Source organism: Bombina bombina, chromosome 2 (assembly GCF_027579735.1).
Source record: "Bombina bombina isolate aBomBom1 chromosome 2, aBomBom1.pri, whole genome shotgun sequence".
NCBI lineage: Eukaryota > Metazoa > Chordata > Amphibia > Anura > Bombinatoridae > Bombina > Bombina bombina.
In genome coordinates, this window is record NC_069500.1 from 415,070,232 (window position 1) to 415,092,523 (window position 22,292).

Consider the following 22,292-nt stretch of genomic DNA (forward strand, 5'->3'; position numbering starts at 1 on the left):
AAAAGTTGCCATTTCATAAACTAGTATCCCTCTATTTTGTTATTAGGCCCAAGAGTGGCCTACAGTGTTATAAGAGGATTCTATACTATATTTAAAAACAAAACATGAGGTTTCAATTATATATGTACTATCATAATTGATGAATTTGCCTTTTTCGTTTATGTTTGATATGTTTATGTAGATATTTAATTAGATATGCTTACCTAGCAGGTTGAATGCCCGTTACTATGTTAGCAATGGTCTGTAATTACTTACTCTTAGCATGCTGAGATATTGTGTCTACAAGGTACATGTATATAGATGTTTAACAGCATGCCTAGCTGCCATCTCTACCAGATGACCTATTACCTTATTATTTACCTTCTAGATGTGTGACCAACTCTTGCTTAACTATGCGCCTATTTGAGTTGACATTTTTGTTTGCATACCTGCAGGCATTGTGAATTGACATATATTTCTTTATGCGTTTATCTATACAAACCTCAATAAAAGATTAAAAGAAAAAGTACTCACCACCATATATATTCTTTGGTTTTATTAAAACAGCACCATATATATTCTTCTGTTTTATTAAAACAGAAGAATATATATGGTGCTGAGGACTCTGATGGTATGTGTATGAGGAGAAGGCAGTCATCCCTGTTCCTCGTGCACCCTTTACAAGCCAGTTTCTGTTAACTGAACATATTGAATTATACTTGCTTTAAAAGTACAATGTACACCATGTAATTACAAGATATGTATTTATCAAGCTCCACACACCACTTGTCTTATCTTGTATAGTGCCGCTTTTTTGTTGTTTTTGTTAAATATGCATAACTAAACATTTTATCTCAAAGTGTCTGCTAAGTTTTCTTAAATATATGGTTTCATATAACAACGTTAAACCCATATTCGCATTCGAGAAACAGCTTACATTCAGAACTATATGCATGAAACATACACTTTTTGTTTTATTATGCAAAACTACAATCTAACTTAAAAAAAAATCACACTTCAGTTACAAACTACTAAGGGCTGGTTTACATTACTGCTATAAACGTTATAGACTTGTAGCAACTACAAACATCTCTATTACAGTGTATAATGCTGTTACAAGTTCACAACCTTCGCAGCTGGTAGGTAGACCAGAACTGATCTTCAGAATACATTTCAGCACTAGACAGCGCCAGCAGCTGCACCCTAAAGATCACCATATTGGTACTCACGGAGATACAGATCATACAGTGGGAATGCTCTGCTATCAGAGAAAAAAAAAGTAAACATCCGCCTTGTAACGTCATCTTAGTGCGCTCTGAAATAACTGACCGGAAGCACATTCAGCTCTCAAAAATCATTTTCGGAGTAGGAGTTGTTGATCGCTGGCAGTGGCAACATGGGGAAGAGACAGCACCAGAAAGATAAAATGTTAGTGTGGCTTCTATTCGCTACAGAATGATGTATACTAGGCCGGAGGGTTTGTTTAAAATAGCTATATCACAGATGCTTGTATATTTAGATGTGTCAGATGTAGGATGCAGAGTTTTCCTCCAGTAGGTGGGAATATATATACAGTGTACACACAGAAAGAGCTGGTGGAAATCTCCTGGTAGTGGTTATGTAATTCTTTTTGGTATGCATTCTGTCAGTTTGTTGGTATCTAGTTTACTTCTTACACTAATGTGATCTAGCAATTTTTCCATAGAGAACGTATTATTATGTTTTGTTCTTGTAAACACTTCTTGATTTTGTGTGACAGCTGTGATTTGTCATATGCTCCCCAGAGAAGCTGAAAAGCAAAATCTGCAACCTGTGTTTTCAAAATGCTGCAAACCACCTAAACCAGCTACTTAGTTCCCAGCTTATGCAGGCTATAGAACTTGCTTCTTGGTCTCTATGGAGCGTGGGGCAAATCACAATTTTTACACAAAGCAAGAGGTGTTTAATGCAGGGCTCAACAAATCCTAAATGTAGGCCCTGGTGCTCATGGATGCCCCCAACACCCCCTGCCAAATACACCTAAAACTTAGCTTGGTGTGGCTGTTATTGTATGTATGTATGTATCTGTGTGTGTATATCTATCATCTATATCTATATATATATATATATATATATATATATATATATATATATATATATATATATATGTATATGTATATATATATATGTGTGTGTGTTTGTGAGCAGGCTCCTAGATTTTTAACACATTTGTTGAGCCTTGTTTAATGTCCTTTAAGTTGTGAGCAACACACCTTAAAAAAACAAAACAAGAACGATGATGTGGAATGTACTGCAATTTACTTGAAACACAAAACTAAGTATTTTTGCACTGTACAGAAACAGTAAATAGAAAAGTGAATGCACCGGTATAAGGTGTATCTAAAAGCCCAGGACAATAGCACCCTCACTTAAATAATCACAAGAATTAATTTACAAGATAAAAATTTGCAAGATAAAAAATGTATATCTTTATTGAATCATGAATAAAATACACAAAAAACACATGGTTTGACACATAGACACACAAGACAACACATGGGCCCCTCACGCAACCCAATGAGAAACTTAGCCGGCTGTAACAGTTTATAAATGGTGCACCATATTAGCAGCAACAGTTATTGCCGTTTAAAGTTCAGTTCAGTGTAGTCACTTGTGCTTGCTGTCATAGTAATGCAATAATAATAGTCAAGTCGCAATGGTATCCTGTAGATGCGTATGCAACAATGCAGGCAAGCAAGCATAGTGATGGTCATATAAGGTGCAAGCAGGCACATGCAGGCAAATTCACTCAACAGGTACAATTAACAGGTAACAATTAAATTCCGCTGTAACCCTGTGTGGGGTATTCACATGAGCAAATACAATCAGCAGTATAGGAAGGCCAATAATCGTCAGCAGGGGCTGCCACTTCCTCTGGTAGCTATAATAGCCAGTTCATACTACCTTTCCTTAACAGATGTTATAGATGGTTTGACCAATGAAAGTCAGGCTCACTACTCCTCCACACAGGAAAGATTCACAGCTGGAATGGTGGGGGCATCCCATGGATGTGGTGCTGCACACCAACTGGCTATTATAGCTACCGGAGGAGGTGGCAGCCCCTGCTAACGATTATTGGCCTTCCTATACTGCTGATTGTATTTGCTCATGTGAATACCCCACACAGGATTACAGCGGACTTTAATTGTTCTTACCTGTTGAGTGACTTTGCCTGCGTGTGCCTGCTTGCACCTTATATGACCATTTGCTTATTTGCCTATTACTCTGCTTGCCTATTTTGTTGCATACGCATCTACAGGATACCATTGCGACTTGACTATTATTATTGCATCACCGTGACTGCAAGCACAAGTGACTACACTGAACTGAACTTTAAACGGCAATAACGTTTGCTGCCAATATGGTGCACCATTTATAAACTGTTACAGCCGGCTAAGTTTCTCATTGGGTTGTGTGAGGGGCCCATGTGTTGTCTTGGATGTCTATGTGTCAAACCATGTGTTTTTTGTGTATTTTATTCATGATTCAATAAATATATACATTTATTTTATCTTGCAAATTAACCCTTGTGTTCTTGTGATTATTTAAGTGAGGATGCTATTGTCCTGGGCTTTTGGATACACCTTATACCGGTGCATTCACTTTTCTATTTACTGTTTCTGTATATAATCTTTCCAGGTTGCACCTCTCTTTTAGAATTTACATATTTGGTACTATTATTATTATTATTATTATAGTTGAGCTTATTGTTTGCTTTTTTCTTTGACATTTTTGCACTGTGCATGGTTTTGAAAATAATACTTCTGTTAAGTTATCTCTGCCATAGTTAAAATATTTAACAGGGATGTGTATGCACTATGTGACTATGTGCCACTGGAGAAATGCTGATTACATGTATTTTTCCTCAGGTGTATCCACAGCTGGTTGCATTAATCTTAAAGGGATATGAAAGTCAAAGTTAAACTTTCATAATTCAGAGACAGGATGCAATTTTAAAGTGATGGTAAATTCTAACATTTCAAGGACGCTAGGATTTGCCATCACTAAAAATAAAGGCGATCTTCATTCATAAGTTTAAAAAAACTGATGAATAGGTACCTTTATGTAGGTTTCAGCGCTAACCTAAGTGCCTCTGGCCTCAATAGGTACAACTCAGTTTATCAACGAGGTGACGTTTCCACCACTTAGCCAATAGCCATACTAGCCTACAGCATAATGCAAAAGGGCAAGCACGGATATTGGCTAAGACAGGGCTCAACAAAGACAGGAGCCTGGGAGCCACTGGCTCCTGGAATTTTACCCCTGGCTCCTAATATATTCTCCATAAATATATTTACAAATACCACTGCCTTGCTCCTAAATAGTCTTGCTGGCTCCTAAATTTTAAACTTATTCATCAATCCCTGGGCTAAGAGGTGGAAATGTCCCCTCATTGAAAAAACTGAGCTGTTCCACGGGCAGCTGGAGTTGCTTAGGTTAGCGTTGAAGCTACAGCAAAATAAAGTTACCTATTCATAAGTTGTTTTTTTTTTTTAAAGAACGATTAATAAAGGTTACCTTTATTTTTAGTTATGATAAATCATAGCTTGTTACCCTTTGTTGAAAAGCATACATACTGTACATATCCTCAGCAGCAATACGCTTTGGAAGCTAGCTGGAGATTGGTGGGCTACACATACAATATCTCACAAAAGTGAGTACACCCCTCACATTTTTGTAATTATTTTATTGTATCTTTTCATGTGACAACACTGAAGAAATTACACTTTGCTACAATGTAAAGTAGTGAATGTACAGCCTGTATAAAAGTGTAAATTTGCTGTCACCTTAAAATAACTCGACACACAGCCATTAATGTCTAAACCGTTGGCAACAAAAGTGAGTACACCCCTAAGTGGAAATGTCCAAACTGTCAATATTTTGTGTGGCCACCATTATTTTCCAGCACTGCTTTAACCCTCTTGGGCATGGAGTTCACCAGAGCTTCCCAGGTTGCCACTGGAGTCCTCTTCCACTCCTCCATGACGACATCAGGGAGCTGGTGGATGTTAGAGACCTTGTTCTCCCCCACCTTCCATTTGAGGATACCCCACAGATGCTCAATAGGGTTTAGGTCTGGAGACATGCTTGGCCAGTCCATCACCTTTACCCTCAGCTTCTTTAGCAAGGCAGTGGTCGTCTTGGAGGTGCGTTTGGGGTCGTTATTATGTTGGAAAACCCCCCTGCGGCCCAGTCTCCGAAGGAAGGGGATCATGCTGTGCTTTAGTATGTCAAAGTACATGCTGGCATTCATGGTTCCCTCAATGAACTGTAAGCTCCCTAGTGCCGGCAGCACTCATGCAGGCCCAGACCATGACACTCCCACCACCATGCTTGACTGTAGGCAAGACACACTTGTCTTTGTACTCCTCACCTGGTTACCGTCACACACTTGACAGTTGATACTATCTGAACCAAATAAGTAATCCATGTCCTTAGTCTGCTTGTCCTCAGCAAACTGTTTGCGGGCTTTCTTGTGCATCAACTTTAGAAGAGGCTTCCTTCTGGGATGACAGCCACGCAGACCAATTTGATGCAGTGTACGGTGTATGGTCTGAGCACTGACAGGCTGACCCGCCACCCCTTCAACCTCTGCAGCAATGCTGGCAGCACTCAAATGTCTATTTCCCAAAGACAACCTCTGGATATGACACTGAGCACGTGTACTCCACTTTTTTGGTCGACCATGGTGAGGCCTGTTCTGAGTGGAACCTGTACTGTGAAACTGCTGTATGATCTTGCCCACCGTGCTGCAACACAGTTTCAGGGTCTAGGCAATTTTCTTATAGCCTAGGCCATCTTTATGTAGAGCAACAATTCTTTTTTTCAGATCCTCAGAGAGTTTTTTGCCATGAGGTGCCATGTTGAACTTCCATTGACCAGTATGAGAGAGCTTGAGAGCGATAACACCAAATTTAACACACCTGCTCCCCATTCACACCTGAGACCTTGTAACACTAACGAGTCACATGACACCAGGGAGGGAAAATGGCTAATTGGGCCCAATTTGGACATTTCAACTTAGGGGTGTACTCACTTTTGCTGCCAACGGTTTAGACATTAATGGCTGTGTGTTGAGTTATTTTGAGGGGACAGCAAATTTACACTGGTAATACAGGCTGTACACTCACTACTTTACATTGTAGCAAAGTGTCATTTCATCAGTGTTGTCACATGAAAAGATATAATAAAATATTTACAAAAATGTGAGGGGTATACTCACTTTTGTGAGTATGTGCTAATTTCCTATGCAAATATTTACATTGATTTAATTTTGAGACATGGAGGATTTTAATTTCAGTTTTTTATCTCCCCCATAATTTTAATTAATTTATATATATATATATATATATATATATATATACATACATTTTTTTTTTTCATTAAAATTATGGGGGAGATAAAAAAACTGAAATTAAAATCCTCCATGTCTCAAAATTAAATCAATGTAAATATTTGCATAGGAAATTAGCACATCTAGGCAAGCGGGGATACTTGCCTAGATGTGCTAATTTCCTATGCAAATATTTACATTGAGATATTATATATATATATATATATATATATATATATATATATATATATATATATATATATATATATATATATATATATATATATATATATATATATATATATATATATATATATATAATATTACACATACACACACGCGCGCACACAGATTTTTGAGCCCCTTATATTTATAATGTATTTCCCCAATTCCTGTAGGTGGTACAGCACCTCTCCACTAGTCTACTAATGGAAACTAAAATTCAAAACATGCTGCAAGAGCAAAGGAAGAAACGGTTTGATTGTGCTTTCCTTACTGCTTGTGGTCGGAGCGCAATGAGCAGAGCAATGTGCTTGCCTAAAGGGATGATCTGAAACTCCAAATTTTTCTTTCATGATTCAGTTAGAGCAGTGACTTTGCAACCTTTTTTTTGCCATGGCACACTTTTTTACATTAAAAAAATCCTGTGGCACACCACCATCCCAAAATTTTACAAAATCACACATTGTAGCCTAATACAGGATATATATACAGTGTGTGTGTGTTGGTGTGTGTATATATATATATATATATATATATATATATATATATATATATATATATATATACACACACTGTACTGTGCTGCCATGCCATGCCTCCTACAAACTATACATGACATATTGACATTCATTCACAAACAATCATAATGATTGTCTGTGAATGAATGTCAATGTCATGGTTGTAAATGATGCCTGATGAGCCTGTCACATACCTCCCAATATTTCAAAATTTGAAAGAGGGACACCCCCGCACTGTTGTCAGTCTGCCGCGGCACACCTGAGGATCTCTCACGGCACACTGGTTGAAAAACACTGAGCTAGAGCATGCAATTTTAAGCACATTTTCAACCTCATTTCCTCAGCACCAGTATATATCCCTCATCTCTAAAACATGCACTGGTCACACCTATCCTCAAAAAAAAAAAACCTCTCAATCCAACCTCCCCATCAAACTATTGCCCTTTTTCCCTACTTCCCATTGCCTTTTTCACTTCTTGAAAAGATAGAATACACACATCTATCACATTTGCCTTTCATTAAACTCCCTCCTTGACCCACTGCAATCTGAATTTTGCCCCTAACACTCAGCAGAGACAGAAATCGTTAAGGTTGCCAACGACCTATTTACAGCAAAATCGAAAGGCCACTTCTCTCTGATAATCCTCCTCGATCTGTCTGCAGCCTTTGATACTGTTGACCATCCTCTTTTGCTCCAAACCTTCAAATCCTTCGGCATTTGAGACACAGCCTTCTCGTGATTCTCTTCCTACCTGTCTAACTGTACCTTTAGTGTAGCCTTCTCTGGTGCATCTTCTGCCGTTTTACCACTTTCTGTTGGGGGTACGCCAAGACTCTGTCCTTGGTCCCCTCCTCTTCTCAATCTATACATCATCATTAGGTTCCTTAATATAGTCCCTCATGTTTCAATATCACTTGTATGCTGATGACACCCAAATCTACCTCTCTGCACTAGACCTATCTCCTTCCTTGATAAGCCGTGTCACTAACTGTCTTTCTCATATCTCATCCTGGATGTCCTCTCACTACCATAAGCTAAATCTCTCCAAAACTGAGCTCCTTATTTTTCCCCCTTCTTCCAAAATCTCCACCACCCATTTTTCTATAACTGTCGATAATTCTTTCATTACCCCAATCCTGCATTCCCGATGTCTTAGGGTCACACTTCACTCAGATCTTTCTTTCACTCCTCACTCTTTTGCCAATTCCTGCCCCTTTCACCTTAAAAACATCTCTAAAATTCAACATTTCTTTACACAAGACACAACCAAGATTTTAATCCACTCTCCCATCCTTTCCTACCTTGACTACTGCAACTCCACCCTCTCTAGTCTCCCTGTCGTCTAGCTCCTTTACAATCCATAATGAATGCCTCTGCTAGGCTCGTCTTCCTCACATGTCGCTCTTTATCTGCTGCACCTCTCTGCCAATTCCTTCACTGGTTTTCTATAGCCTCCAGAATTAAACATAAAATTCTGACATACAAGGCCCTCAACTGCATCAACTGCACTGCTCCCCCCCCCCCATATCTCAGACCTTGTCTCCAGATACTTTCACTCCTGTCCCCTTCGCTTTGCTCACAACCTCCTCTTCTCTTATTACCTCCTCACATAACCATCTACAGGACTTCTCCAGACTGCCCCTATCTTGTGGAACTCTCTGCCTTGCTCAACAAGGCTCTCCCCTAGTTTTTAAAGTTTCAAGTGCTCCCTAAAAACTCTACTGTTCAGAGATGCTTACAATCGATACTAACGTTTCTAACCCCATTTCCTCTCCTTTGTTATGCCCTTAAAGGACCAGTAACTACAGTAGATTTGCAGAATCAGCAAATGCGCAATAAAAAGACAATGCAATAGCACTTAGTTTGATCTTCAATTGAGTTGTAGATTTTTTTTCTGACAAATTTTGGTTATGTCTTTTTCCACTCCTGTATCATGTGACAGCCATCAGCCAATCACAAATGCATATACCTATATTCTGTGAATTCTTGCACAGGCTCAGTAGGAGCTGGCGACTCAAAAAGTGTAAATATAAAAAGACTGCATATTTTGTTAATGGAAGTAAATTGGAAAGTTGTTTAAAATTGCATGCTCTAGGTCAGTGTTTCCTAACCGCAGTCCTCAAGTACCCCCAACAGGCCTGCTTTTCATGATAGCTGAACCAGTGCACAGGTGAAGTAATCAGCTGATCAGTAACCAACCTGCTCTCATCCATCAGATGCTTATTTCACCTGTGCTCTAGTTCAGCTATAATGAAAACCAGGACTGTTGGGGTACTTGAGGACCGTAGTTTGGAAGCTAAATCCTGAAAGTTTTTAACTTTGACTTGTGTCCCTTTAACCACCTTAGCATGTAAGCCTATGAGCCCAGCTGTTTGCAGATCACCTTCATAAGAGCTGAGTACAACAGTGCAACTTTCGGCAGGGCCCTCTACTGACTTGATCCCTATAAATGTTACCTTGCAATGCATATCATGACTATGTTTATAGTGCTACTGAATCTGTAATATAATAATATGAGGGAGCATCTTTTGAAGAGAGATGTTGGTGCAGGAGGAAAAATAATAGTATGGTAAGCAGTAACTATGCTATTGCAGTGTGTTTAGCAGTTTATTATCTCTTTATGTAGTTGTCTTGAAAATCTATTGTGTTTTTTAAATGCAATAACATGATTTTGGTAGGTTCTTTAACACAATGCTTAGGAAGAAACAGTAGGCATCTTATTTGCCAAGCTGTGTGGTTACAGTACTGGACTACTAACAATTTTTAAGTAATATAAAAACAACCTAGTAGTTTGTTCATATAAATATATAACTATATTTATGAGTTTTTAAAGACTTTGTGTCTGATCATCTTATTCTTTGATAAATAAATTGTACATATTTATATACAACCCATTGTCTGTTATATTTTACACATTTATCTGCATCATGAGTCTTTTGTTACACATACATATGATTTGTTTGGTATTGAGCTGGCTGTACCATTTATGTTTTTTGCCAGGTACATCACTTGTACAGAATACACCCATTTCTACGGTGGAAAGAAAGCAGGTACAAACTATATGCAACTTTGATACAAATCAAATTGTTCTTGCTTAGATTATATTGTTTAAATCATAACATCTAGCACATATCCCTATTACTGTGTTACATTTTGTCAGACATTTTTGTTTATCTTGCGAACATTATAAACTAGCCTACCATCTATAGTTGTAATATTAGAAAACAAAACTCTATTTCTAAACCATTGGTTTTCAAACCTTTCTTCAGGCCTCCCCAAAAGGCCAGGTTTTCAGGATAACCTTGGATGAGAGCAGGTAAAAATAATGTTTACTAATCAGCTGATTGTTTCACCTGTTCTCTAGTTCATATATCTTCAAAATGTGACCTGTTAGGGAGGTCTGAGGACAGGTTCGAAAACCAGTGTTCTAAAAGAATCGGTTCCAAAAGCTAGATAATAGATCTGCAAAAAACAAATATATGCTGAAGTTTAAAAAAATATTTTAGCAGAACAAGTAACAGGTTTACTTTTTTTTTTCTTTTTACAGAGATCCCAAAAACAAATTTCAGACGTCTGTCGTTTGATCACTGTAGGTGTGTATCTTTCTTTGCATGGTCGTGTTTATTTCTTAAAGGTTTGAAAGTGCATATCTTTTTATGTGATAGTTATTTAAAAGATGAAAGTATAATTAAAGGGTCAATATACTTAGGCAAGCAGCCGATACAAGTTTTTTTTGTATTCAGAGCACCCTTTCAAATTGGCTGAGATTTCTCTCCCCTCCAACTGGTAGGCTAATTTCTTCTGTTGTCTCTGGTTTACATAGCATTTCTATAGTCGGTACTACAGTAATTACATTTTTAGTCTAGGTGGCTGTTTCTTCATGCAAAAGCAGCTATTTTAAATAACAAATTTTATATAAAAGATACTACTTGTAAATGATTGAATGCACTCCAGAAGGTAAAATTGATTATTGTGAGCACATTAAAGGGGAGAATATTTTATAGTACATTGTCTCCCTAAGTACTTTCAACTTATATTATACTACTTAGCTACCTTTAAAATAGTAGTAATAATAAAACATTGCACTGAGAATTCTTATCTAATTGATTTTTCTTCAGCTTATCTTTACAACCATTTGAATATCCTGTTTGCACCACAGATGGAATAGTGTTTGATCTTCTGTAAGTATAATTATATTTTTTCAGTTATTATGTTAAAAAACAAAGGCTTCTAATATATTAGACCTATTTATAAGGAGATATATATATTGTGTGTATGTGTGTCCTAGGAGTTGCACTTGATTCCAATCTGTCCTTCATTCCCCACATCCAATTGCTCTCTTCCTCCTGTCGCAACCATCTACGCAATATCTCCAAAATCCGTCCATTTCTGAGTGCTGAAACTACTAAATAGCTAATCCACTCCCTGGTAATCTCCCGACTTGACTACTGTAATAACCTACTAACTGGCCTCCCTCTCTCCCGCCTCTCCCCTCTTCAATCCATCCTAAATGCCTCTGCTAGGCTAATCCACCTCTCCCGACGCTCTGTATCTGCTGCACCTCTCTGCGTGTCCCTTCACTGGCTACTCATCCACTGCAGAATTAAATTCAAAATTCTCATCCTGACCTACAAAGCCCTTACCAACGTAGCCCCCCCCTACCTGTCCTCACTCATCAAGAAATATACTCCAGCCCGCCCCCTAAGATCCAACAATGACCTGCTCCTTGCATCTTCTACCATCACCTCCTCCCATGCCAGGCTACAGGACTTCTCTCGTGCAGCACCAACCATCTGGAATGCACTTCCCAGAGCTGTTAGACTTTCCCCTAACCTTTCCTCCTTTAAATGCTCCCTAAAGACCTTTCTGTTCATGGAAGCCTATCTCTAAATCAGTAAAAAAATGAATTCTACCTGCCTAACTGCTGCCCCATCTAACTCCACACTAACATCATTCTCACCTTTGCAGTCCCCACCTCCTGTTTCTCACCCTCCTACCATCTAGATTGTAAGTTCCCACGGGAACAGGGCCCTCAATTCCCCCTGTATTTGTTTTGTTAAACTTTGGTGTCTTCTATATTGTATTGTACTGTACTTTTATCTTTGTACCCATGGACAGCGCTGCGGAATCTGTTGGCGCTTTATAAATAAAGAATAATAATTATATATATATATATATATATATATATATATATATATATATATATAGTGTGTGTGTATGTATGTATGTATGTATGTGTACATACATACATACATACATACATACATACATACATACATACATACATATACACACACACACACGTATGCAAAAGTTTAGGCACCCCTGACAATTTCCATGATTTTCATTTATAAATAATTGAGTGTTTGGATCAGCAATTTAATTTTGATCTATCAAATAACTGAAGGACACAGTAATATTGCAGTAGTGAAATTAGATATATTTGATTAACAGAAACTGTGCAATATGCATCAAAACAAAATTAGACAGGTGCATACATTTGGGCACCCTTGTCATTTTGTTGATTTGAATACCTGTAACTACCTAGCACTGATTAATTGGAACACACAATTGGTTTGGTAAGCCCATTAAGCCTTGAACTTTATAGACAGGTACATCCAATCATGAGAAAAGGTATTTAAGGTGGCCCATTGCAAGTTGTTGTTCTCTTTGACTCTCCTCTGAAGAGTGGAAATATGGGGGCTTCAAAACAACTCTCAAATGACCTAAAAACAAAGATTGTTCAACATTATGGTTTAGGGGAAGGCTACAAAACGCTATCGCAGAGATTTAAGATGTCAGTGTCCACTGTGAGGCACATAGTGAGGAAATAGAAGACCACAGGCACAGTTCTTGTTAAGGCCAGAAGTAAAATATCGGAGAGGCAAAGGATGGTGACAATGGTCAAAAACAGCCCACAGACCACCTCCAAAGACCTACAACATCATCTTGCTGCAGATGGTGTCACTGTGCATCGTTCAACATTTCAGCGTATGGGAGAGTGATTTGGAAGAAGCCTTTCTTTCATGTAATTGGCAAGAGTCCATGAGCTAGTGACGTATGGGATATGCAATCCTACCAGGAGGGGCAAAGTTTCCCAAACCTCAAAATGCCTATAAATACACCCCTCACCACACCCACAATTCAGTTTTACAAACTTTGCCTCCTATGGAGGTGGTGAAGTAAGTTTGTGCTTGATTTTCTACGTTGATATGCGCTTCTCAGCATTTTGAAGCCCGATTCCTCTGAGTACAGTGAATGTCAGAGGCATGCGAAGGGAGTATCACCTATTGAATTCTATGGTTTTCCTCGCGGGAAATCTTTTTCATAGGTTCTCTGTTATGGGTCGTAGAGATTCATCTCCTACCTCCCTTTTCAGATCGACGATATACTCTCATATTCCATTACCTCTACTGATAACTGTTTCAGTACTGGTTTGTCTATCTGCTATATGTGGATGGGTGTCTTTCGGTAAGTATGTTTTCATTACTTAAGACACTCTCAGCTATGGTTTGGTACTTTATATATTAATATAAAGTTCTAAATATATGTATTGTACTTATATTTGCTATGAGTCAGGCTTATGTATATTTCCTTTTTGCAGACTATCAGTTTCATATTTGTGAAAAAACATATTTAGGAAAATATTCTTCTTACCTGGGGTATAGTCTTTTTTCAAATTGACTGCTTATTCATTAAATTTTCGCAGGCAAAATTAGGCTTGCGAGGCGCAAAATTCTGATGTTTATTGCGTCATTCTTGGCGTGAAGGTACGTCCGGTGATGCAAATTCGTAATTTCCGGCATCTTAGTTGACGCCGAGTTTCCTTGCGCAAGGTTGCGTCTGCAATGACGGAGTGTGTCACTTCTGGATGTTGTTAGCGCCAAAAAAAATCATTTTGCGTTGTGCGCCAAATAATTTCATTATTTAAAAACCCATTCCTATGTGCCTCTTGCCTTTTTTCTATGTCAGAGAGCTATGCTGTTTGCATTTTTTTCCCATTCCTGAAACTGCCGTATAAGGAAATTGATAATTTTGCTTTTTATGTTGTTTTTTTCTCTTACATTTGCAAGATGTCTCAATCTGATCCTGTCTCAGAAACCACTGTTGAAACCCTGCTGCCTGATAACAGTTCTACCAAAGCTAAGTGTATCTGTTTTTTGTGGAGATTATATCTCCAGCTGTGGTATGTAATAGTTGTCATAAGCTGTTACATGCAGAGAATGTATCCATCAGTAATATTACAATGCCTGTTGTTCCTTCAACATCTAATGTACATGATGTCCCTGTGAATATAAAAGATTTTATTGCTGATGCGATTCAGAAGGCTTTGTCTGCCATCCCGCCTTCTAATAAACGTAAAAGATCTTTTTAAAACTTCTCAAAAAGTTGATGAAATTTCAAATGACCGACAGCATACTGAATTATCCTCCTCTGATGAGGATCTAGCTGATTCAGAAGATCCTACCTCTGATATTGACACTGAAAAATCTACTTATTTATTTAACATGGAGTATATTCGTTCCTTGTTAAGAGGTGTAGATTATGTTGGATATTGAGGAAACTAGTCCTCTTGATACTAAAACTAGTAAACCTTTAAATTCTGTTTATAAACCTCCTGTGGTTACTCCAGAGGGTTTTCCAGTTCCTGATGCTATTTCTGATATGATTTCTAAGGAATGGAATTGGCCTGGTACTTCTTTTATCCCTTCTTCAAGGTTTAAAAAATTGTATCCTTTGCCAGCAGTTAGTTTGGAGTTTTGGGAAAAGATCCCCAGAGTTGATGGGGCTATTTCTACTCTTACCAAACGTACTTCTATTCCTATGGTAGATAGTACTTCCTTTAAGGACCCTTTAGATAGGAAACTTGAATGTTATCTAAGGAAAGCTTATTTATATTCTGGCTATCTTCTCAGGCCTGCCATTTCTATGGCTGATATTGCAGCTGCATCAACTTTTTTGGTTTGGAAAGTTTAGCGCAACAGGAAACAGATCCTGAATTGTCTAGCATTGTTCGCTTGCTTCAACATGCTAATCATTTTGTCTGTGATGCCATTTTTGATATAATCAAAATTGATGTTAAATCTTTAGCTATTTTAGATAGAAGAGCTTTGTGGCTCAAATATTGGAATGCTGACATGGTATCTAAGTCTAGATTACTATTTCTTTCTTTCCAAGATAATAATTTATTTCGTTCTCAGTTGGATTCGATTATTTCAACTGTCACTGGTGGGAAGGTAGTTTTTTTGCCTCAGGATAAAAGACCTAAGGGTAGATCTAAAGCTTCTAACCGTTTTCGTTCCTTTCGACAAAATAAGGAACAGAAGCCCAATCCTTCCCCCAAAGAATCTGGTTCCAATTGGAAACCTTCTTCAAGTTGGAGTAAATCCAAGCCGTTTAAGAAACCAAAGCCAGCCCCCAAGTCTGCATGAAGGTGCGGCCCTCATTCCAGCTCAGCTGGTAGGGGGCAGATTAAGATTCTTCCAAAGCATTTGGGCAGATTCTGTCCAAAATCAATGGATTCAGAGTATTGTCTCTCAAGGCCAGGGTACCGAATAGGATTCAGAGGAAGACCTCCTGTGAGAAGATTTTTTCTCTCACACATCCCAGCAAATCCAGTAAAGGCTCAGGCTTTTCTGAAGTGTGTTTCAGACCTGGAGCTTTCAGGGGTAATCATACCAGTTCCGTTTCAGGAACAGGGTCTGGAGTTTTATTCAAAGCTATTTATTGTCCCAAAGAAAGAAAATTCAGGCCAGTTCTGGATCTGAAAATTTTGAATCGTTTTGTAAGAGTGCCAACTTTCAAAATGGTGACTATAAGGATTATTCTGCCTTTTGTTCAGCAAGGGCATGATATGTTCGTGATAGACTTACAGGATGCATATCTTCATATTCCGATTCATCCAGACCACTATCAGTTTCTGAGATTCTCTTTTCTAGACAAGCATTACCAATTTGTCACTCTTCCATTTGGCCTAGCGATAGCTCCAAGAATCTTTTCAAAGGTTCTCGGTGCCCTACTCTCTGTAATCAGAGAACGGGTTATTGCGGTGTTTCCTTATTTGGACGATATCTTGGTACTAGCTCAGTCTTTACATTCTGCAGAATCTCACACGTATCAACTAGTGTTGTTTCTTCAAAGACATGGTTGGAGGATCAATTTACCAAAAAGTTCCTTGATTCCTCAGACAAGGGTCACCTTTTTAGGTTTCCAGATATATTCAGTGTCCATGACTCTGTCTCTAACAGACAAGAGACGATTAAAATTGGTTTCAGCTTGTCGGAACCTTCAGACACAATCATTCCCTTCAGTAGCTATGTGCATGGAAGGTCTTCTGACTGCCGCATCAGACGCAATCCCCTTTGCTCGTTTTCATATGAGACCTCTCCAGCTTTGTATGCTGAATCAATGGTGCAGGGATTATACAAAGATATCACAATTAATATCCTTAAATCCCAATGTTCGACTCTCTCTGACTTGGTGGCTAGATCGCCATCGTATAGTTCAAGGGGCTTCTTTTGTTCGTCCAACCTGGACTGTGATCACAACAGGTTTCTTTCAGGTCTTTCGGGTTGGGGAGCTGTCTGGGGATCTCTGACAGCACAAGGGGTTTGGAAATCTCAAGAGGCGAGGTTACCAATCAATATTTTAGAACTCTGTGCTATTTTCAGGGCTCTTCAGGTTTGGCCTCTGTTGAAGAGAGAACCGTTCATTTGTTTTCAGACAGACAATATCACAACTGTGGCATATGTCAATCATCAAGGTGTGACTCACAGTCCCCAAGCTATGATAGAAGTATCTCGGATACTTGCTTGGGTGGAATCCAGCTCCTGTCTAATTTCTGCGGTTCACATCCCAGGTGTAGACAATTGGGAAGCGGATTATCTCAGCCGTCAGATTTTACATCCGGGGGAGTGGTTGTGTCATGATCCTGTCTAGACTGTACCTTTAAATCAGGATCTCCTCCCTTGTCTGTAACCCTATTTAAATATAAGTATATAAAGAGCAGCGCCAGGTATTTCTTCTCAAAGCTCCCTCACAGGTAATTTTCCCTATAATTACCGTAAATTAATACACAATAACAAAAACAAAAATCAATAGTAGTTTGGGAGCGCTAGAAGCTAAATGAGAAAGTCTGGAGACTGATAAACAATTTATCAAAAATATATTTATTAAAACAATATAAAACATGTATATAACTTTTAGAATATATTGTGGGACGTCTCCCTTTGTAGTTTAAGAACAAGTAAAATTTACTGCATAAAAAGAGCACTTTGGTATATTTTTCTAAAAGATTCCACCTAGGTTTTTCATTTTCACCTTAACTCATTTATCTTTGATTTCCACCTTAATTCTGATACTGAGTGACCGCAAGAGATTTCTCAGATATTATATCGGTTTCCACTTTTATATTGTTGCTTTGTATCAGATGGAAACAATTTACATATCATAGTCCAATATATTGTTATTTAAGTTGTTAACTTTTTGTAGCAATGTCTTTTGGTATATAATATATATACAAAGTAGTTTGTACTCAGTAAAGATTGATATTTTTTGGTAGGGCTTACCGGCTCTTCTGACACGTCTGTGTCTGATGGTATCTCGGTCTCTCTTACCGTTTTTTTCTTTTGTGTCTCTCCTCCCTGTATGATGTAGGTATCTCCGATGTCGAGAATGAAAACCTAGACCACGCTCCTGCGTGTATGGGTTTCCTTCTCTACCGGTTTGAAGCAAATTCGGCCTCTATGTTCAGGATCTCGTTTTCCCCAGGCAGCTTCTTGATACAGGTGTTTGTCGTGCACGTCTCAGCGTGTAGATGTAATCTTGGACTTGAAATACAAACGGCCGTTTGTTTTTTGAACTTTCTTTTCCTCTACTTCCTTCGATAGGGGATAGGTAAAGTTGTTAGTCCAATAATTAGAAAGCAGGTAACAGCAGGTAACGTCTACGCGTTTCGCCAGCAGGCTTTGTCAAGACGGATAGTGTTTGTTCTGAGCCCGGCAGTTTAAAAAGCCCTCTTGTCTTTTTGATTGGTCAGTTGTTCCTTCATTTTGATAGGTGTGATTTTTAAGGTGGATTTCTTTAGTATAAATAAGGTGGAATCTTTCCGGATCTTTATCACTTATTTCTGATAATTCTTATGCGTCTTCGGATAGGTGTAATTTTTAAGGTGGATTTCTTTAGTATAAATAAGGTGGAATCTTTCCTAATCTTTATCGCTTACTTATAATAATTCTTATACATCATTGAATATCTAATAATTATAGTTTTTATGTTATAATATATATATAATATATTTAGACTTAATTATAGTGACATTCTCTATGATGGATTCTTATCACTTTTAGCTTTTTTACTTGAATAAGAATTTATAACTAAAATCAATTTTTGCAATGAAATTCAGAGGACAGATTAATTCAAAATACAATATTGGAGAGATTTTGAAACTTATAATTTCTTAGTCTTAATGTGAGGTTTATCCTTAGGCAGAACTAATTGCCTTTTTGCTATTAGAATTATATGATATATAATTTTCTGATGTATGGTAAATGATTGGTATTTTTCTGAACTTTTATTTCTGAACTTAAATTTCCCCTTTATTTATTGTGTATATTTGTTTCTTTAGCTGTTTGTTTATCTAATTATACACTATTCTAGATGAGGATAAGGTTTTTCTTATCAATTGTGTTATGTATATTTTCATTGACTTTTAAGACAGAAGGAAAGGGGACAAGTCTAATTCTGAGTTGAATCCTGCTGGATAAAGGGTTTGCATATTTTAAATTAGCTCTGCTTCTGTTCTTAGGAGTTTTTCTTCAAAATTGCCTCCTCTCCATTCTGGTTTTAGCTTTTTTATGCCCCAGAAGGTGAAGTCTTTTAGATTATTTTTATGTATTTCTCTGAAGTGAGTATATAAATGTGTGTCTAGATTCCCTCTGTCTATACATGATAGATGTTCGCGTATGCGTTCCCTTAGAGTCCTGGTGGTCTCTCCTATGTATTGTAGTTTGCATGTGCATTGTATAATGTAGATCACACCCTTATCCTGACATCTTATGGTTTCTTTTATATGATGAACTAAACCATTTGTATTTGACTTAATTTTCTTACATTTGTTACTAAATTTACAAGATCTGCAGCCGAAACAAGGGTAGAAACCAGCTAGTTTATTTCCTAATAGATCTTTTTCTAGTGTGGAATTTGTTTTAATTTGTTTAAACTCACTGGGAGCTAGTATTTTTTTAAAATTTTTTGCTTTTTTAAAAATGATTTTCGGATTCTCTGTCATTTTTTCACCTATAAGGGGATCTGTTTGAACTAGGTGCCAGTGTTTTTTAATTATTTTTTGTAAAATATGATGATCACAATTATAATCAGTGATTAGTGCAACATTAAATTTGTCTTCTTTATTGTCCAAATTATTAGAGTTTTTGTTTTTATATGTAAGTAGAGTGTTTCTATCTTTTTGATCTACCTGTTCTTTTGCCTTTTTTATTGTTTCTATATTATACCCTCTATCTATGAATTTCTTTTCGAGTATCTCGGTTTGTTCTAAGTAATCTGAGGTTTTTGTACAATTTCGTTTTATTCGGAGGTATTGTCCTTTGGGGATATTTTCCTTCCATTTATTTAAATGACAGCTTTTAAAGTGTATTAGGTTATTTGCGTCTACTTTTTTGAAGTGTGTTTTTGTTGTTATTTCTTTTTCAACAATTTCAATATCCAGGTCTAGGAATGTAATTTTTTCTTTACTTATGTTATGTGTGAAGTTTATTCCTATATCATTATTATTCATGTCTGTGATGAATTTATCTAGCTCTATGGATGACCCTTTCCATACAAAGATGATGTCATCAATGTACCTCTTATAGAGCACGAGATTTGCACCGAGCTCATGGTTGGGAATAAATTCTTCTTCCCATTTTCCCAAAAATAAATTTGCATAGCTCGGTGCAAATCTCGTGCCCATGGCGGTTCCTTTTGTTTGCAGATAGAATCTCTTGTTAAAGGAAAAATAATTCTAATTCAAAATAAAATCAATACCTTGAAGTATAAAGTCTCTTTGTTTTTGATTTAATGTATTATCCCTAACCATATACATTTCCGCTGCTTTTGTGCCAAGTTGATGTTGTATGCTCGTGTATAAAGAGGAAACATCGCACGTGCCAATCAAATAGTTATCTTTCCATTCTAAGTTATTGAGATTTTGTAATATATCAGTAGTATCTTTAAGGTAGGAGGGTAGAATTTTTACATATTTTTGCAGGAAGTTGTCAATGTATTGTGATAAGTTTGCAGTTATAGACCCTATTCCAGATATTATAGGCCTACCAGGTGGATTAGTGAGATTTTTGTGCAGTTTTGGCAGGTAATAGAACACAGGTATTTTTGGGTATTTAGGACATAGAAAATCAAATTCCTTTTTATGAATTATATTTTGACTTTGAGCTTCTTTTAGTATGTTTGTTAGTTTGTTTAAGAATTTTTTTGTTGGATCCATTTTAATTTCTTTGTAAGTGTCTATGTCTCCTAGGAGTCTGTTAGCCTCATTAATATAACTTATTGTATCTAAAAGGACAATACCTCCTCCCTTATCTGCAGCCTTAATTGTCAGTTCCTTATCTTTTTGTAGGTTTTTTATTATTGTATTTTCTTTTCTAGACAGATTTCTTAGTTTATATTTATTGTGTTTTAATTTAGCAATGTCATTTTGTACTAGTTTTTCAAAGAGCTTGAGGTTTCTTCCTTTTTCATTAGTTGGATAGAATTTTGATTTCAATTTTAAATTTGTGTGTTTTATTTCTGGGGTTGCTGTATCTGTATTCGTGATTGTTCTATTAGAGGTTATTTGTCATTCTATTGGATTTTTTGCAAAGAATCTTTTTAGTGTTAACTTTCGTACAAATTGGCTTACGTGAATATGTGTATTGAATTTATTCATTTTGGCCGTAGGGGCAAAACTTAAACCAAGTTGTAGCACTTTTTCTTGCTCTTTTGTTAGTATTTTGCTACTTAGATTAAAAATCCCTATTGGCGGGTTTATTTTGTTTTCTTGACATTTTTTTGTTGTTGTTGTTCTCCCTCCTCTTGTTCCTCTCTGTTTCTTTTTCTTAAAGGTGGTGCTTTTAGTGCCAGTTGATTTTGTGGTGTTTCTGGTTTTTTTGGGGGTATCCCTAAAAAATGTTCCTCATTTATTGGGGTGATTTGATCTAATTTTAATTTTTCAAATTTATTATGTGTTTCTAATTTCCAATTGTGATCAGTGTTTTCTCTTTGTGTTTTCTCAAATGTGTAATTTCTAGAACTTCCCTTGTGGTTTTCCTTGTGAAATTTTTCTCTTGAGTGATTATCATTTCTATAAGAATAGTTATAATCATTTCTATAATTATTGTGAAATTTTTCACCTTTTGGTGTGTATTCCCTTCTATATGTGTCTCTTTCTTTGGGTCTATAGTAATCTTCGTAGTGTGTATAATCTCTAGTTTGTGTGTTAAACCTCCTATCGTAATTGTGATAATCTCTATACTCTCTTTGTTGGTAATTCCTGCGGGGGCGATTCCAATAGTTATAATTTTCTCTGTCATAGTTTTGTCTCTCATTAGACCCATTCTCATATCTATAGCCTTTGTAGTTTGTATTTCTTTTTTCGTCATAATTTCTTTGTTTATAATTTGAATTCTGTTTCTTATATGTTTGTTGTTTAGTAGCATTACTAGCTATATCGTATGTGTCATTATCTGTGGAAACATAGATCCGGAAAGATTCCACCTTATTTATACTAAAGAAATCCACCTTAAAAATCACACCTATCAAAATGAAGGAACAACTGACCAATCAAAAAGACTAGAGGGCTTTTTAAACTGCCGGGCTCAGAACAAACACTATCCGTCTTGACAAAGCCTGCTGGCGAAACGCGTAGACGTTACCTGCTGTTACCTGCTTTCTAATTATTGGACTAACAACTTTACCTATCCCCTATCGAAGGAAGTAGAGGAAAAGAAAGTTCAAAAAACAAACGGCCGTTTGTATTTCAAGTCCAAGATTACATCTACACGCTGAGACGTGCACGACAAACACCTGTATCAAGAAGCTGCCTGGGGAAAACGAGATCCTGAACATAGAGGCCGAATTTGCTTCAAACCGGTAGAGAAGGAAACCCATACACGCAGAAGCGTGGTCTAGGTTTTCATTCTCGACA

General features: G+C 37.1%; 1 protein-coding gene across 1 annotated transcript in view; it reads left to right on the forward strand.

Annotated features, from left to right (window-relative positions):
• The first annotated feature begins 1,260 nt into the window (after positions 1-1,260).
• The window catches only part of PPIL2 (peptidylprolyl isomerase like 2), a 294,121-nt gene continuing 273,089 nt past the window's right edge, over positions 1,261-22,292 (forward strand). The window contains exons 1-4 of the mRNA XM_053701935.1: positions 1,261-1,407; positions 10,094-10,143; positions 10,641-10,686; positions 11,212-11,274. Of these exons, the coding sequence (XP_053557910.1) occupies positions 1,376-1,407; positions 10,094-10,143; positions 10,641-10,686; positions 11,212-11,274 (191 nt within the window). The 5' untranslated portion in view covers positions 1,261-1,375. The remainder of the gene's footprint in view (positions 1,408-10,093; positions 10,144-10,640; positions 10,687-11,211; positions 11,275-22,292) is intronic.